Source organism: Anastrepha ludens, chromosome 5 (genome assembly GCF_028408465.1).
Source record: "Anastrepha ludens isolate Willacy chromosome 5, idAnaLude1.1, whole genome shotgun sequence".
Lineage (NCBI taxonomy): Eukaryota > Metazoa > Arthropoda > Insecta > Diptera > Tephritidae > Anastrepha > Anastrepha ludens.
Window position 1 is genome coordinate 118744025 of NC_071501.1, and position 14639 is coordinate 118758663.

Here is a 14639-nt window from a genome sequence, read left to right on the forward strand (position 1 = left end):
TATCCTGAATCAATTTCAATGGTGTTGGTGTATTTTGCGCTTCTTTCAATTTTTCAGTCGCAATAGAACTGCATTTGAAAAAGTGTACAATATTTTTACATTTTGTTATAATAGGCTTCAAATATCCATCCTCCGCCTTCAGCATCAAAGCGTCGTGCACAGCGAGATTTAAAGTATGTGCAACGCAAGGTAAGTGTGCAATTTTCAATATATCACATGCGTTTAACATTGATTTTGCGTTGTCAGTAACGATGCAGATAACCTTATTAAAAATGTTCCACTTTTTTAGCACATCAGAAACTGTATGTGCAATGTTTTGTGCATTGTGGTTCAAAACGTCATTTAATTTTTTTGTTTGCAGTACAGCATTCTTCAACACAAACGATTCTTCGATAAAATGACATGTCAATGTTATAAATGCTTCATTTGCGGCAGACGTCCAAAGATCCGTAGTGATTGCCACATGCTCAACTGCATTCAAATGTTCTTGAAGTTAGATTTTTTTTTCCTCATACATATTCTTCACAAAAACATTTTTCAATGTATTTTTGGACGGCAACACATATCTGGGATCCAAGACTTTGACGAAGTTGCGGAAACTAGTATCCTCAACTAGATTAAATGGTTGCATTCCTTCACCAATCAAACTTGCTAGTGCAACGTCAATGTCAGCTTTTCTTTGAGAAGAGCTATCATATTCTATAGCCCTTTTAAAAAAAGAACTCACTGACCGAGAACTTGTGCGACAGCTTGACGAAGTTGTTGAAAACTCATCTTCGTCTTTTTCAATATTTGGATGCATCCTTTTTAAGTGGTCTCTTAAATTTGTAGTGTTGCCACTAGTCTTGTACTCACGAGCACATTTAACACATTTTGCCAGTTTTTTGTCATCCGACTTATTAAAATATTTCCATACCTTTGCAAATATAAAATAGTTAAATGTGTTATATAAGAATTAAGAATTCACTCACTGAAGATATTTTAATACGTGCTTTTTTGCCACCACGTTCTTCTTCGCTTTCCGAAGAACACACGCATTCGACTGCATTTTCTTTTGCTCCTATTAAAAGTAATAAAATCAATCTTCACACGGCTTAATAGATATATTTTCACCAAATAGATTATTACCTTTTCCGTTTATTGTTATAAACTTGCCCATTTTGAAAATTTCTTTTAAGCAAAAATAATATTACAAGTAAAAGTGAAAATAACTAACGCGCCAAACAAAGAATAGTGATGGTAAATTTTCAGAGCTGGATAAAGTAAAAAACTTCGATAGTATTTTTTCGATAGTTAAGGACCATCGATAGTAACGATAGTGGTACCCCATCGATACTATCGATAGTGCCATCGATAGTTTGCCAGCACTACTCCATTTCATCTAAACTAGTCTTACAGTGTAGAGAGGAACTATAATTGCTTAGTCATTGGCTTGAAATTACTCTGATATGGGTTCCCGGTTATAGGAACATACGGGGTAATGAGATAGCGGATCAGCTAGCAAGAAAAAGTTCGACACTAGAGAAAGCAGAGGCGGTGGCAGTTGGTGTACGCCTCCTGGTGCGAATATTTACAGCCACTTGTTTGATTAACAATTCAAATTTTTACCTAAATATTGATTTCCACCCTCTCGCAATTTTCAAATACATTTGTGTACAAGAATTTGGAAAAGTTTTTCTTGACTTCTGTTTAATAGATATTCCACTAAAAAAATATTTATATTCAGTTTTTTGTCTGAACAGCATACTGTGAAACATTTCTGGATCAGCTGTTCAATAGCACCCTGTGTCTGCATTTTTATTGACGTGTCCGAAATGACAACTGCGGCGTTTTTTGTGATGTTTAGTGGGTAAATATTAATTTCTATAATAAATGTGGGATATTTTCAACTAAATCAGCAAATATTTAATATTCTACACAACAGAGCTTAGTATAGGTAAGTACAGCTTTAGACCAACTGTAACAAACGCGAATTTAATACTTGAGCTGAAAGTGCCAGACACTGGCATCTGCTTTTGTAGATTTTTTGTGTGTTATATTTACATATTTTTGTCTTCTAAAAATATTTAATTTTTTCTAAAGCAGCTGGGCAAAATGTCGTATACCGGTCGAACAAGTGGTCCAAACGATTTCTATGCAAGCGGAGGTGAGCAGTCGTATAATTTCGAGGTGCCCGAGTTCGGCCAAGAGCTGTATGTACAATTTACATCATTTGTTGCTAGTAAATGAATAACTCAGTACTTATTTGTAGGAATTTTCAAACCTTTGACAATACACAGAGCTCTGTTCCACCGAATTACGATGCTGCATATGGAGCAAGCAATCAAGGACTGGGTGGTTTCTATGATCCCAATGCATATGTAAGTCAGACGTATGATCAGGATTCGGGGTTCAAACCAGGTGCTTCCGGAAGCGAGTTCGATGATGAGCCTCCTTTATTGGAAGGTATACAAATACATTGGGATTCTAAAAATATATTTTACTAAAAGTTAGGTTTTTTTTTTAGAACTGGGAATCAATCCGCATCATATTTTTCTAAAGGTAAGATATCTTGCAATTTAATTACTTCAATCACTTGAATTGAGAATTTTTGGGAAACTAAGAGAACAAAATCTGCTCTGCTACATAACTTTTGTAAGCTAAAATATAAATCAAAAAAAGCTTTTACATTCACTGCCGACGCTTGACGATAGCTTGACCTTCGTAAGACACAGTTTGGTGTGAGTCACTCTACAAAATATTTGATGAATTGTAGATTGTTTATTTCTATTTATACTCTTCGAATTTATGCATTAAGTCCTCAGTAGCTGGCGCGCACCGAATTTATGCAGATCTAAAAAAAGTGATGGTGTGGAATTTACGCCAGTGTTTACTTCGTGTACTTTTTCTGCATATACAGTCAACGTCAAAAGAAAGTGTTCACCATATATTGATAAGTCTAGGACACTATTATCGTCTCCAAAATCAATTATTTCATCATCAAAATCAGGTCAAAAGATGAAAAATTTCCACCTAACTTTTTTAGAGGCCGACACAGACCACTTTGCCATTATTGCTCTAAAAGAAAATCTCTCCTTATAGGAATGGAATTCAAAAAGATAAAAATTCACCTTTGACAAAACTACCTACATATTGTCAGCGTCAAAGGAAAGTGTACACCGCATATTGATAAGTTTTGACTATTTATTTATTTATTTTTTAATTTTAATTATTTTTTATTTTATTTATTTTTATTTAATAAATTAAATTACACAATTCACATAGCAGAAATACACTCGGAGGTTTGCCATTGCCTGCCGAGGGGCGACCGCTGTTAGAAAAATACGTTTTCTTCATTTTCCTGTTTCACCGAGATTCGAACCTACGCTCTCTCTGAATATTCCGAATGGTAGTCACGCAACAACCCTTTGAATAAATTAAATTAAACAAATAATTTTAAATTAATGATATCTAAATGCTTACAAAAAAGTCGAAATAAAAACTTTAACTCTATTTGTGTAAAAAAGTTTATGAATTGGGCTAAAACTTACCCCAATGTGCCATTTACGTGAAAAAAAGGTATGCCTTCTGAAGGTTAATGCCGAATTGCGAGTGCCTTGGCTGGGTTACCTTACTCTCATTAATCGTATTAACTTCGATAACCCTCTCGCTTATAAAGGCACATATGTACATTGTGCACTTTAAAAGATTTACGAATATATGTATAGAATCAATTTTATTTATTTATCTAATATATGGAAAATAACAATAAATTATTATTTTACAATAAAAGGAGCACTAGCGGCCAGGGTTTACGGCTCACTGTTCTAATGAGATTATTTTTTGACTAGAAAAGTTAAGCTATTAGACAGTTTATTTTCTGGAAGAGATTATTAAGCACTATCGACACATGAATTAATAAAGAAATTAAGTTATGTGGGAAGTCAATTCATAGGATATACGGAAGCATATTTACATAGATATTTAAGTAAAGAGACTTTTGGTTTCAATCAATTGCCTCAGATCCGCTCTAATTAAGTAATCTGTCATTTTTTTAATGTTTTCCTGAGAAGTAGGAGTCTTCAGTATTTCCGATGGAAGACGCTTGTTGAAACTTGTGTTACTGAGATTCAAACTTGTGTTCGCTGAAGGGCAGGGAGGTGGCCTTTCTGCATTTAAAATGTGCGAGTGTGTACCGATTGTGTGTCCAATGCGAAGTCGAATGAAGAATCCAGATATATGGTATATATAAGACATATGTAGAGCATATATTATATGACCTCCACTTTAACTTGAAAATAGTTAACGCTATATGAATTTGACGCCGCCGTAGCCGAATGGGTTGGTGCGTGACTACCATTCGGAATTCACAGAAAGAACGGTGGTTCGAATCTCGGTGAAACACCAAAATTAAGAAAAACATTTTTCTAATATCGGTCGCCCCTCGACAGGCAATGGCATACCTCCGAGTGTATTTCTGCCACGAAAAAGCTCCTCATAAAAATATCTGCCGTTCGGAGTCGGATTGAAACTGTAGGTCTCTCCATTTGTGGAACAATATCAAGACGCACACCACAAATAGGAGGAGGAGCTCGGCCAAACACCCAAAAAGGGGTACGCGCCAATTATATATATATATATATGAATTTGATCATGGGATGTAGGGTTAGATAGTCTCATCTAGCCTTCTTGCTTACAACCCACCCCGTCGAAACAACATGTCGGGTCTTACGTTAGATGAGATTGACGGTAACTTCACTGTGCAGGGCAGAGCTTGGCAAACTTCTACAACAACAACAACAATATCTATCGAATGCAAATTAAGATTGCTATATTATTTGCATGTGGCAAAGTTCTGCTCGGCCAAACAAGCAAAACAGGTGTAAGCGCCGATTAGTTGTACATACAGTAAAGAATTTTATTCTACATACAGCATATTAGCTTATTTCCCAGAAGGTACACAATAGTTGAAAAATAGTTTTTTCGGAATTCATATTTACATATTCATAAATTTACAAACATTTAATTATTTCACCAGCTTTGCAACAAAAAAAAAATAACAAAACAACAAAAAAGCGGCATGACAAAAGACTACTGCTTTGGTTCACTCAAGCAAAGCAAACATTGAAAAAGTAGCTGTAAAAAATAAATAGCTATCCGGCCGCCCAAAAAAGCTGTCCGGAAGAGATGTAAGACCCATTTTAAAGGACACTGACCGAGATCCGAGAATTAGTGCTCCGAAATTGGTCCAACATATCGTCGAGATATCCGAAAAAAGTGTTTATCCAAGAACTATTAAGAGATATCTTAATAATAGCAAATAATTCACCATGTAAAAAGCCTCTGTTTTCAGAAACAACGGTGCCTTCGGCTTGAGTTTGCACGGGCGCCTTGGCAGGGGAATGGATTTTTGGTCTAAAGTTTTATTTACTGATAAATCAAAGTGAAGTAATGGCTGGGCCAAAATGTGGAGGAGAAAAAATGCGAATATGGAAATGAAAAATTTTATACCTACTGTTGTTGTTGTTGTAGCAGCATAATTATTCCCCATACATATTATATATGGGAAATGCTGCTGAAGTGACAATCCTTGGCGGGATATAAATAGGGTCGTTCCGGTAACGTAGAACCGACTGTCGTGGGAACGATTTATACCTACTGTACATCACGGCGGTGGTATCGTAATGGTTTGGGGAGCTGTACCTGCTCAAGTCCTTCACTGCATATAAAGCTCTTGATCTCAGTTAATTATGCATGTGATCTTAGTCTGCTCGCTAGCTAAATGTAATAAAAAATATTTATTAAAAATTAAAATTATGCCATAATGTTCCAATGTGGAATCAAAATTTGGCTCTATAAGCTTCTCTATGAAATGAAAATAAAAGTTGATATAAGGATTAAGAAATCACTTGTGGGGAAAAAAGTAAAGAATCCAAATTATGGCATAATTATAAAAAGAAATTTAGACAAGACTCAGCCAAAAATGTATTGGTCAATTGAAAAATATTTATGTAAAGGGTATTTCTTTAAGTGCTCTTAAAAGCTAGAGAATTTAAAATGATAATACAAAACAGAAATATTGTTAGAATTCTTTTTTTTTAATATAATATGGTAGATAATTTCATGGCATATATTTTTTGAATCTGATATCCAGCATATGTCCACGGCGTCTGCGGGTTACATGGTACATTCGTTCAGTAAAATTTTTGCCTACTTTTACCAATAAATCTGATTAATAAATCTAAATGAGCCCAACCAGCAAAAATGTGATGCAAGCGCTAGCCATTTGGCTTCAATTCTTGTACGAACTGTACTTTATAGCCATGTAAGCCAAGAGCCTTATGTAAAATTTTCCACCTAGTCGAAGAACAAAGACCAAAAAGTTGAGAACGTTGACGAATCGACATTTCGGTGTTATCTTCAACACTTCGCTCTATGAACTTCGCGAATAGATTTTTTTTTTTCAAAGTAAATTTCCACAGTTTGGCAGAGTTGTTCTGGCGTTAAGCGATTCATAATGACTTGACAAACCTTCCTGGACAGAAATAAATTATTGCGGCTTTATTGTAATTTTTTGAAATTGGTTTAAGTAAACCCGGTTTGCTTGAATATTAGTTGAATTATTATTTTTTTACTAAATGTACTGATTCATTGAAAGTCGTTATATACCTCCATGCAAATATATATTCTTACTCAAATACCATAATTTACATTTCTTGTAACTATAAATTTCATCACTTTGCACATTTGGAAAATTTATTACTAGCGAGTTAATTAAAAACCGAAAAAAAGTTAATGAGTCGCGGAAAAAATGCTACTAAAATTACGTAGATAAAGTTATCGTTGTTGTTATAGCAGCATAAATATTATCCATAAATGTACGGGGAATTTTGCTGGAGTGACAGTCCTTGGCCGGATATGAATGCGGGCCGCTCTGGTAACGTAGAACCGACTGTCGTGCGAACGATGCCTTTACCAGCCAAACTACCACTTTGGGGCATTCTTTAGTTGTGTGTTAAGCAGTGTATGATATTTTAGCTTTTTTGTATTTATTTTAAACTTACAATATTTAAAAAAACATGCAATTAAATACGTTTGCATGCATGTAGTATTTTTTTTTGCAATTATTTGCCTCATAATTTCATTTCAATTCATACTTAAGGTGGCAAGAGTCAGATAATCCTGCTAGCAATTTATTGGTTTATTCGTTTTTTGCTACTACACATACACATTTGTACGAGGGTCGTTTGAAAAGTCCGTGCAAAGTCAGAAATGTGGCACTACTGGCGCGTAGCGAGACTAAATTTAGTTAGCAGAATGTCTTGGAAAAACACACAGCAAGTTTCAGCCAGATCGGTCTATTTCTTTGTGTTTGGCATTTGTTTGAGTCGAGGAAGTCGAGTGATTTTCCACTCTTGTGACTGATTTTTTCACTATAAATCGCATTGTAACAATCAATCACTCCCCGTATTCGCCTGATATGGCTCCCTGTGACTTTTGCCCATTCGGAAAATTGCATTTGGCCATGAAAGGAAAACCTTTTGCGTTCGTAGATACCATCCAAAAGGCTTGTGCCGATATACTGAAGAACATTCCGGTCAATGACCTGAAACACTCAAGCTTTTAAATCGCATGTATCGATGCCAGAGGGGACTATTTTAAATAAATAAACTCGCAGTTATCCGAATAAAGCTCCCGTCTTGTTTATTTTAGACTTCACCTTGTATGTATGTATGTCTACCGTACGCTTGCTCAGTGCTTAGGTAAAGACAAATCGACAACGCATTTGGTTCGTGTCGCATTCTTTTTGTGCATACGAGCAAATATAGTACATCGTTCTCGCCAATTAGAACTCGTCACGATGTTTTCCCTTCCCCTTATTTTAACCCGATCGACCGCCCCAAAATATGCCGGTTTGCCAAAAGTTGAGTGATTGTGGCTCTATTTTATTATCATACTTACCCAATGCGTAAACCCAATTGAGCATCTATGGGTAGAAGTGAAAAAGATAATCGGGCCTTTCACAAAATAATATCATATGCCGATGATATTGTAATAGCAATCTCGGGGGAACACCTTCCAACATTATGTGATCTCCAACAAAGATCTCTCAACAGATTATCACTTTGGTGTAAAAGTCGAGGACTAGAAGTAAATCCGGAAAAAAGGATCTGATACTTTTTAGTAGGAAACTCAAAACACCTGCTCTTCAACAAATATTTCTAGGAGGGAAACCACTTAAAGTAATAGAAAGAGCAAAATAGCTAGGACTTGTACTATATAGGAAGCTAAATTGGGGGCTCACAGTCGCAGACAGAGCACGTAAAGCTATGACCGCAATGTACTCCTGCAGAAGGCTTATTGCGAAGAAATGGGGATTGGAACCCAGAATGATACATTGGCTCTACACAGCAGTGGTTAGGCCAATTCTCTACTATAGTATTGTAATATGGCGGGATGCCTTTCAGAAGGGTGTGAACATCAAGAAACTTGACAAGGTTCAAAGACTAGCATCTGTTCTGATAATCGGCGCCATGTCAACCACACCATCGAAAACATTATATGCGACATTAAACCTCCTTGCGGTAGATCTGCAGACAATATATAACGCACGCAGTGCGGCAATAAAGCTGAACACTCCAAAAATCCTGGCTGGCACTTTGTGGCTTCCCGGATCGGTGGACTATGCACTCCCGCCTATACTTGCCATTACCTCGTTTACGACCCTCCTACCCTCAAGGGAAGAGTGGGAACGGGACGATGTGAGACAGGGCGAGTCCATCCATGTATACACAGATGGCTCAAAGCTCGAGGGCAGGGTGGGAGGAGGTGTATATTCCGGACATCTAGGGATCTCCTTCAGTTTTCGGCTCCCCGAGTATTGTAGTGTCTTTCAGGCTGAACTGATGGCAATAACAAAAGCCGCGACACTGATACAGTGTGATGGGATATCCGGAAATGATATCTACAATTTCACTGATAGCCAAGCGGCGATAAAATCCCTCACAAAACAGGGGTAGCCATGAAATGCCGCACATCTCTTAACGAGATGGATGAGTCATTTCACCTAAAGGTAACATGGGTTCCTGGCCATCGCGACATTGAGGGTAGCTGTAAAGCCGATGAACTAGCAAGACTCGGCACTAAATTGTCTGATGAGTACATAGATAATGGCATAGGTATACCCATACAAACATGTAAGCTACACATCCTTGAAGAAATAGTAAAGAAAGCAAACGAAAGATGGAGTAATGAAGCCACCTGCAAAATCGCCCGTCAACTGTGGCCGACTCTAAATACTAAACGCACAGAATCTCTGCTAAGCCAAAATAAGCATAGTCTTAGCACATTTATCTCGGTCATAACGGGGCACTGCCTAAAAGGTAGACACGCCCAAAGGATGGGTGTGCACACATGACTTCTGTAAAAGTTGTCTAGATGAGGACGAGGAAGAGACAATCTCGCACCTACCGTGCCACTGTCCTGCTCTATCCAGACGTAGGTTTACTATTCTGGGTAGACAATTTTTTAATGAGTTGGTAGATCTCAGCCATACAGAAATCAGAGATATTTTAAAATTTTTGAAAAGCACACACTGGTTTTAGGAGAGATAGGGACAAGCTCCCCACGCGGCATCACAATGGGTTATGAGCCTGAGTGTGTCCCACGGGACAACCGCTTCAACCTAACCTAACCTAACCTTCACAAATTTCACAAATAGGGAGGAAATGTGGAACAAAATTCAAAAGTATTGGCACTTATTTCTCCTTATAAATGTGCAAATTTAGTAAATTCAACGTATTGAAGATGTGAAGAAGTCAAAAATACTAAATTAATTCTCCATATGCAAGCTTTAAGAAAAATGATATTTTGTGTGAACTATTTTTTATTTTTATTAAATATTGTTTCTACTATTTTTTATTTTTATTAAATATTTTTTTTTTAATTTTTTTTTTCCATTGGACGTTTCTGAAACGCGATCAAATTGCATTATGTTGTAGAATATTTTTAATATCTAGGTACATTAATTATTCTCTTAATTTACATTTATAATTGGAAGGCACAAAATATCCGAAGAGATTTTTTACAACTCAAAAAAATTTTTTTTTTTAAATTATCTGAAAATGTTTTTTTCAAGGCTAATCTATGAAAGGTTTGGTTTTGTTTTTTACTCCTCTCGGGAGCACAGGGCCTCGACAAGACTCAGTCTTGCATTTTTTTCGTTAATCTATTTGATTTCTGACTGGCTAGGTGATTAGGCTGCCGCTACCAGTCCTAAGTAGTGACAATGCCCACCTGTCGTTGCTTAGGAACAACGCCTTCTTACTGCTTCGAGCACCATCTGTGTTTCACATTTTTCTGCCATGAGGATCGCACAGATGGTTGAGGACTTCGCTAAATTTCGTGTGTCTGCGCTATCACCGCAGTCGCCGGCTTCTTCTTGCTGGCGCCACTGATGCAATGTGTAATTGTGTGTTTTTCTTTGTTTTTTGCTTGTTTTAGCAGCCACTATGCAAATAATGCTATGTGGCTATTTTTGCGGTAATGGATGTTTTTTTTTGTTAGAAACGGGGAAAGTAGGTAAATTTGGAAAATTGCGAGGTAAGTTTTTGTGGTAATGTATTCTTTTTTTTTTTGTTTTAGAAACAGGGAAAGTAGGTAAATTTGGAAACGTGCGAGAACCGAGCTTTACGTGGGATTCGAACCCACAACCTTTGGGATGGCAGGCTAGTGCACTACGTTAGACTTCTTCTTCTTCTTAATTGGCGCTATAACCGCTTACGCGATTTTGGCCGAGTTTAACAAAGCGCGCCAGTCGTTTCTTTCTCGTGCTAACCGGCGCCAATTGGACACACCAAGTGAAGCCAAGTCCTTCTCCACCTGATCTTTCCAACGCAGAGGAGGCCGCCCTCTTCCTCTGCTACCACCAGCTGGTACCGCATCGAATACTTTCAAAGCCGGAGCGTTTGTATCCATTCGGACGACATGACCCAGCCAACGTAGCCGCTGGATCTTTATTCGCTGCGCTATGTCTATGTCGTCGTAAGACTACCGAGGCCTATTAAAGGTGCTATCGGTAAATCAGCCGATTCGTTTTTTCTTTTTCCTTTCGCCGTGTCCATTTGGCTGTCAGCCCAGAGTGAAACAAGGCGAATTCATTCTTTGTTTTCTACTTTGACAATCAGACGTCCAAAACCTTGTTGTTGGTCTAGTGCCACCACCTTTAATGAACGCGCCTTGCCTTGTTGCTATCATATTTTCCAACGTTTGTGTTGTACCCATGTCAATTGAAGCAAAATTTAAAAATTATTTCGTTCATTGTATTTGCCTTGCCAAGTTGAAAAACTCACTAATTGATAGCTAAAATAAGGGTATGTCAAATAAATCGTGTGTGGCTTTAACAAACAGTAGATGTGTTGCATTTGTAGCTTCTGCGCGAAGTGCAGCTCTTTTGTTTGCCATAATTCGTATATAATATTTTTCTTTCCTCCTGCAACAGTAACTAATGTCGCTTCACTATGCACATACATACATATATTGGTATTCAGCGGCCTTCTGCCAGCTATTCCAAAAAAAAAAAGAAGAAGAAATAGGTTGTTGCATTCATCACTTCCAAAACACGTCGTTGACAGCTGATGCTCGCACATAGCCACTTGGTCAGCGCACCCACTGTCACAACTAATAATTCCAATTGTATGTGTGAGCGCACAGCACTAAACTCTACACTGGCGAAACTGGTGTTCTGGCGTTCTGGCTACTCCATACCCTGTGCTGACATTGTGGCCGTCAGCAGTACCATTTATCATCAATTTCCATTTTTCAAAGTTTGTCTAAAAAATTTTACAAATAATTTTTTTTTTTTTTCGTTTTGCCGCACCACAACATAGCAGCAATGGCAATAGCACAAATTGGAGTGTAAAGTTCGCTACAACCTCATAACAAAACAGAAGCGTATCCATTGTAACTATATATCCATGTATCGGGTGTTTTTTAAGAGTTTGAGAACTTGAAATGATAATATTAGTTTGGGAGAAAAAGCAATCCATTATTTTCTGGCTGTAGTGATTGATATTTCAAAAAATTTAAAATATACGTTTTTGGGGTTGGGCTCGATTTCGTTGCTCATTTGACCTTGAGGGGTCAGTTTAAGGTCAAACATAGAATATTCACTAGAAAAGTCTCGAAAAATTTACAATATAAGTTTTTGGGGTTGAGTTCGATTTCGTTGTTCATTTGACCTTCAGGGGTCAGTTCAAGGTCAAGTATAGAATATTCACCAGAAAAGTCTCAACAAAATTAAAATATATATTACATTTTTGGGGTTGCGGTCGATTTCGTTGTTCATTTGACCTTGAGTGGCCAGTTCAAGGTCAAAAAGGAAATTCACCAGAAAAGTCTCAAAAAATTGTTACTATGCGTTTTTGAGGTTGTGCTCGATTTAGTTGTTTATTTGTCCTTGAGGAGTCATTTCAAGGTTAAGCATAGAATATTCACCAGAAAAGTCTCGAAAAATTTAAAACATACGTTTTTGAGTTTGAGCTAGCTTTAGTTGTTTATTTGACCTTGAGGGGCCAGTTCAAGGTCAACATACAATGAAAATATACCTTTTTGGTTGAGTTCGATTTCTTTGTTCATTTGACCTTGAGGGGTCAGTTCAAGGTCAAGTATAGAATATTCACCAGAAAAGTCTAAACAAAAAAATTTAAATATACATTTTTGGGGTTGCGGTCGATTTCGTTGTTCATTTGAACTTGAGGGGCCGGTTCAAGGTCAAGCATACAATGAAAATATACCTTTTTGGTTGAGTTCGATTTCTTTGTTCATTTGACCTTGAGGGGTCAGTTCAAGGTAAGTATAGAATATTCACCAGAAAAGTCTAAAAAAAAAAATTTAAATATACATTTTTGGGGTTGCGGTCGATTTCGTTGTTCATTTGATCTATGATTTATTTTTTTCATAGTAAATTTCCACACTTTCAAAGCGTTGTTCTGGCGTTAAACGATTCATGATAACTTGCCAAAGCTTACTCAACAGAAATGCCAACACAGTTTGCCATTTTCAGCTGTCAAACCATAGTTATCGGTATTGATTGTTCTTATGCAGCTAAAAAAACACCCGATAATGCATAGCACGAGCATTGCTATTGCTGTTGTGTTGTGCGTAATGCTTTTTTAACACCGAACTTAGCGTTGTTTTGCTAAAATTTTCGTACTGTTGTGCATTGTACCCATTTTATTGTTAAAAAATTTTGTTACTTTTATTTTTGGTGTTTGACTGAAAAGTGTGGGAAGCATTGTACTATTTTGTCGTTTGGCGAAACGGCAAGGGCGTGAGGAGGAGGGCATAACATAGACAGATGGACGCATGCAGCGATGCGTGCGAGCACCATCGGAAGCATGCAAGTGGAAAAATTCAAACTATGGAAAATCGAATTTTCATTGTATTCGTATTAATTTTAAGCCTTGTGGAAAATTTAAAATATCCATATTGATAGTAAAATAAAATGTTTTTTGAGAAAAAAAAAATATATATATTATAAGCGACATTGTAATTTTAATGCATTGAAAGGCTAAAATATGAAAAAGAAAGTGCGTATACTTATTCCATTCTCACTCCACATCAGCTCGGTTTATTTTTTAGTTCGCAGAAATATTAAAACTTTTTTATAAGAAACGCCCCAGTTCAGCCAAATATTACTGGAATTCCACTAATGAGGGACTTCCTTACACGTGAAATCCAAGGCAACCTCCCTTAACCACTGCTGTGTGCTGACGATGTAGCCCTTCTCGCACGCGCCAATGTAATGCTCCAAGAAAGTCTGAACCGGTGGGTTACCATCCTTGAATCGAATGAGCTACGAGTAAGCCGAACAAAGACCGAAACAATCGAGTTTTATTTTGCCACAGCGAGTTGTGAGAGTCCAGCTCTTACAATAAATACTGCCCTCCCCCCGCAAAATAGTTGATACCTTTAAATACCTGGGCTCGCAAATAAAAACAACGAAGATGGCACCTTGGAACGAGAAATTGCTCACCGAATTCAATGCGGATGATAAAGCTGGAGAGCAGCTCCAGAAAATTCCACAAAAATAAAAAATAAAACTTTAAAAGCATGATCAGGCAGGCAGTGACATATGCATTCCAGTGCTGGGCTGTACCACGTAAATTAGAGCTGAAACTGCACGTGGCGTTACACTGTTGGCCAAATTGAAAACATCTTAACTCCTGGTGGCAATAAGGTTGCTCCAATCAGCACTAAGCTCCAGGAACACCGCCTACGCTGGTACGCTCATGTAATGAGAAGAGGATTACGTAGTGAGGCAAGTGGTGTAGATCGAGGTTGCAAAAACCTGAAAAAATACCACTGAAAACGACGTGCGATGCAACGTCAGCGATGAGACGACTGAAGACCGCGTGACCTGAAGGTTTCGCGCAAGAAGAGTCGACCCGAAATAGGCAAAGTTAAAGAAGAATAGTTGCGAATTCGTAGACCCGACCGTCGTAGAAGAACTTGACATAGATTTACCCGAGTTATAATAATTTTTTTGATTAGGCACAACCCGCTAGGTATTTCATGTCCATGTGGGGCTCTCATCATCGACTATCTTCAATCCTATTTTATTTTAAGCCTTTTGTAGAACAATGTTCTGATATCCAAGT

At 37.4% G+C, this 14639-nt stretch overlaps 1 protein-coding gene across 2 annotated transcripts in view; it reads left to right on the forward strand.

The window, feature by feature from the left end:
• The first annotated feature begins 1790 nt into the window (after positions 1-1790).
• The window catches only part of LOC128863727 (protein YIPF5), a 35940-nt gene continuing 23091 nt past the window's right edge, over positions 1791-14639 (forward strand). The window contains exons 1-4 of one of the 2 annotated variants that reach the window (XM_054103036.1): positions 1791-1936; positions 2083-2192; positions 2252-2445; positions 2507-2541. In XM_054103036.1, coding sequence (XP_053959011.1) covers positions 2095-2192; positions 2252-2445; positions 2507-2541 — 327 coding nt within the window. In that variant the 5' untranslated portion in view covers positions 1791-1936; positions 2083-2094. The remainder of the gene's footprint in view (positions 1937-2082; positions 2193-2251; positions 2446-2506; positions 2542-14639) is intronic. The other variant, XM_054103035.1, reaches the window with a different exon arrangement.